This window comes from Diaphorina citri, unplaced genomic scaffold (assembly GCF_000475195.1).
Source record: "Diaphorina citri unplaced genomic scaffold, Diaci psyllid genome assembly version 1.1 scaffold7323, whole genome shotgun sequence".
Taxonomy (NCBI): Eukaryota; Metazoa; Arthropoda; class Insecta; order Hemiptera; family Psyllidae; genus Diaphorina; species Diaphorina citri.
The window spans coordinates 1894-6504 of NW_007384699.1; the positions used below are offsets into that span (position 1 = coordinate 1894).

Genomic DNA, 4611 nt, shown 5'->3' on the forward strand with positions numbered 1-4611 from the left:
TATTATTATTATTATTATTATTATTATTATTATTATTATTATTATTATTATTATTATTATTATTATTATTATTATTATTATTATTATTATTATTATTATTATTATTATTATTATTATTATTATTATTATTATTATTATTATTATTATTATTATTATTATTATTATTATTATTATTATTATTATTATTATTTTTTTTTTTTGTCGATGATGGAATTCAAAACCGGGAATTTCTGAGAGATTTCAAATGCAACCTGGTGAAGTTCATTTAAAAGTGTTGGAGTTTGATCATTCAAATGTTGTTATTCCATAGGTTGGAAGTTTGGTGGAGGGTGAGAAAACCCAGGTGGCACATATGGAGGAGAGTATACCCAATGAGAACAAGGGATTCCGGATGTTAAGTAAAATGGGATGGAAAGCAGGACAAACACTGGGCAAGGACGAAGCCAATAGTGCTGCACTTATTGAACCGGTAAGGCAAGCAACTCACTATCAGGTAGACCTGATAGGTACGCCTGATCAGGTCTACCTGATAGTGCTGCACTTATTGAACCGGTAAGAATGGTAGTCTACTGCTGAATTAGAGTAGAATATACCTTGTTTATCCTGCCCGAATAGGACTGAAAAGTACCTTTACCCCAACAGTCTAAACAAGGTTTCGTATATTTGATGGGTTAAAATTAATACATAAGTATACCTACAACTACATATCAGTAACAAAAGAAAAGACCTTGCAAAAAAAAAAAAAAAAAAAAAAAGCAAAGGATTTGTCAGTCATTCGATAATTTATATCAAAACTGTCCCTGGGGCCTGGGCCGGCTTTCCAGAAGCCAAAGTTCTGTTATTTAGCGTTATACTGTGGGAAAAGCTCACAAAGAGTTAGCTTTTCTCAGGACAATTCCTTCCCATTTAGGCACTGGGTCAACTCCAGAACACCAGAAAGTAACCCGTTGAAATATTTGCTATCGAAAAACGAGTACATTTTTTTTGTCGATGGTGGGCATCGAACCCGGGACCTTATGCATGACAAGCAAGTTCTCTAACCGAGGTAACCCTCCCCCCCTTTGCCCTCTTTTGGCAGATCATTCCTCAACAGTACGCCAAGAATGCCGGTCTGGGCAGTTCCATGCCTGGTCCCGTCCCTACCAGTTCTAATCCAAAGGAGATCCTTAAAGAGCCATGACATTCAAGAAGGTTTTATTGGCCACAAAATCATATTTTGTTTAGTCACGTGATTAGGATAATAAAATGGGCTAATGTTGGAATAAAATTATAAAACTGTGGCTCATTTATGATGATAAAAAAAAGAGCTGAGGGTGCTGTTATGATAAAATAAAAAGTCTGATTATATTTGATGATGATCTGCAGTCAGTTAATGATGAAATAAAACGTTTTGATTAGGTATATTTGATGGATTAACGTTTTGATTGATTAGGTATTACCCCAAGACAAATTGGTATATATAGTAAGATTCAAATAAGCAGTGTAGTTGTGGACGAAGGGTTGACGGTTTAGAAACTCCATGTAAACCCTAAGACCCCGTTCCCACTTGTGAGTTTCACCCCATTTTTTCTGAATGTCCTGTAGGCAATGTACCTACCTAATTTAAATGAGAGTATTCCCACTACACACAACACGATTTTTTCCGATGGGAATGGGCTCTAAAGGGAAGTCCCATTGAACCGAATGCAGTGTTGCATATCCCATTGGACCAAAAGGTTCGCCAGATCATAATTTTGATTTAGTACAGAAAATAATTTCATCCAATGTCCGTTTCAGGCCAATGCCAGGCGAGTTGCACATTTGCAATAGTCTCTCTTTACGAGATTTTAATTAGCGTCCATAAAACAACAAGAAATCCGGTTTTCTAGCATTGGATTTTACTACTGATGGTTGCGAGAAAATCAGTCACTATCAACAGACCAGACGGCGCTGCTGGTATAGCGGAATTTCTGGGTTTTTGTAATGTCTGGGGTGGATTCTTTCTTGATTCAAATGATTAGGATCATAAAAAGTTATTTTATATCATTCAGGTAGGGGAGCGCCTAACCTATCCAGTGTATGAAGGGTTGGGTGGGTAAAAAGTAAAGAAATGTAGTGATCAATAGAGAGTATTTTTTTTTAAAGAGTTTTGATAGAGAAAACTCTAACAACGGAGGTCTAATCTTCCCGAAATAGAAGAGAGAAGGAAGATAGGATATGAGAAATTAGCCGTTACGAGAACGAACCTTAGATAGGTAGGTAGGTACGTATAGGTAGGTAGGTAGGTATCTTTTCAGGATAAAACCTCACCTTGGGCGGGGACCAAACCCACGATCTAGCGTTTGCCAGGCATACTAACTTCCAAGCGAACTAGACTGGCTAAAAGGGAAAAAGGTGGATAGGTATACCTACTCGTACCTATCCGGATGGCAGGGTCAGAGTTTTTGATTTCTTTATTCAATCCATCACAAGCACAATGTACCTACCTACTTAGAGTGTCTTTATATGTAGAGCTGAATCCTCCTCGTCTAACATTTCAGCGTGATAGCTAAAGTTTTTGTCAACTAAGGAGGAATCAGCTCAGGTGCATGACATTGATTTCAATCATGATCTTCTCTTAACAGTCTTAACCAACATTTTCTGCATTACATAAGCCCAATGGAATCTAATGCGGTAGGAATTTCCTGGCATGTATGGGGAACAAAAAGTACTTGATAGAAGACTCGGTAACTTTGTGAAGGTCTAACTAAGTACCTAAGTATTAAGTTCTAACTAAGAATTAAGTTGTATGGTGAAGCCACTATTCGTTTTCCATACCTACAACCCAATAGACCAAAAAGTACAAAAAAAAAAAAAAAAAAAAAAAAAAAAAAACGAAAACGAAAATCCTTCAAGTCTCTTGTAGGATTTTCAAATATTGAAGTTCTTGTGATTTGGATTCAAGAAGATAGAGAAAAGTACAAGTATAGGTATGTTTGTGTGGAATGCCAAGATACGAAGAGATACCCTTTCCTTCTCTCTGTTACTTGCAAAATAGTCCAACAACTTGGCGGGATAGCATACTGCAAGAATTTGAACGATTTTTCTCTCAGTGTAGCTTAAGCCCACAAACACCCGGTAACGGACTCAACCTATACGGGTGACCTTGGAAAAGACAAGCCTATGTTGGTGCCACGCCGTCTCTCAATGCCTACTAGATACAAGGCGAGCCAGTTGCATTCCGATGCACTGGAGTTTTCTGATGCCGCACGCATATTCCGAGAGTTTTCCGAGAATGCACGTGACATAATGGACGTCAGATTCTGCATTCGATCATTTTATAATGACGTAGTTCGTTTCATCTCTAACGCGAATCAACAGTCTTGGGTGATTATGGTTACTAACGATTGGTTAGTACTGTTTGCCATATTCCTAAACAAGAATGGAAGCGGCACACAAGGGATGAAGAAGAGACCGCCTTAACCACTGGTTAGTGCGATTTTTATGAAATTTTAACCTGCCTCGGTGGCGTAGTAGTCAAGACGCTCGCCTGGTAAACAGGAGGGCGTGGGTTCGATCCCAGCCGAGGTATGGAATTTTATCCTCATTTATTTTGAGAATTTGACCATATAATAATGGAGCTCTAAGGGTTAGGTGGTAGAGAACGCCTAAGGCGTTAACCTCGCCTAGTGGTTGCCTTCCACTCAAGAGTCTATTATTATTATTAAATTTGGTAAATGTCTGATCTGTCTTCGCTTTACGGTCTCCCGTAAGTGTCCGTCTTCAGAGGGAGGTCGGCACTATAACTCTTCATTGGTTGGTCCGATTTTAATGAAATTTGGTAAAGATGTTCAATATTCTGAAGTAATGGCGACCACTCACCTCAGACCGTCTGACAGACCGAGCTCTGTCAGACTGTCGGGCTCGGTCGAAGATTTTAGTCAGTCGGAACGTGTTTTTTTTAAAAAAAAGATGAGTGTTCCACCGCCGTTTTTATTTCGTAGCAATGGAACAACTGCTACATTAGACGCTTGTGGCCTGTGTCGTAGCATGCCCATCCCGTAGTATGCCTCTCATCAGATGGGCGAGAAGAGACACAATACTTCCCATTTAGGTGCTGGCTCAACACGAGAACACCAGAAAGTAACCCGTTGAAATAAACTATCCCGTCCTCCTTCTCTTAGCGTCCCGAAATCCAAGAGAAATCCAGGACGTTCCCTCTATCGAATTCAGAGTATTTGAAAGGGACCTCGTTATGGCGTTGCATATGGAACAGGTTGGCACGCTTCCCAAATAATTTCCACTGGATTTCCATCTGCATACTCGTAATACTCGTTCATATTAGATTAGGACAAGCCATTAGTTGAAGTTAATGTGTCTATTTTGAACTAGAACTTAGTGGAGGTAATAGAGATAACTGGACGCCTTCTGTCACTTTAACTACAGGGTGAAGCTACTGCAACCTTCATGAAAATTCAGTGTTTCATAGCATTGAAACAGCCGTCCCAAATAGACTTGCTGATGCCTGTGTTGTAGCATTAGTATGTCCCTCATCTGATAGGTGAGAAAAGAAGAGACTTACCTACTAATCGATTGTCGACTAAATGAGTAGTGAATGAGACTGAACGACTTAATGAGAATCGAGCCTATAAG

General features: G+C 39.0%; 1 protein-coding gene across 1 annotated transcript in view; it reads left to right on the plus strand.

Moving 5' to 3' along the window:
• The first annotated feature begins 304 nt into the window (after window positions 1-304).
• The window catches only part of LOC103522200 (G patch domain-containing protein 11-like), a 9046-nt gene continuing 4739 nt past the window's right edge, over window positions 305-4611 (plus strand). Inside the window, exons 1-2 of the mRNA XM_026832488.1 lie at window positions 305-469; window positions 1079-1143. Coding sequence (XP_026688289.1) covers window positions 353-469; window positions 1079-1143 — 182 coding nt within the window. The 5' untranslated portion in view covers window positions 305-352. The remainder of the gene's footprint in view (window positions 470-1078; window positions 1144-4611) is intronic.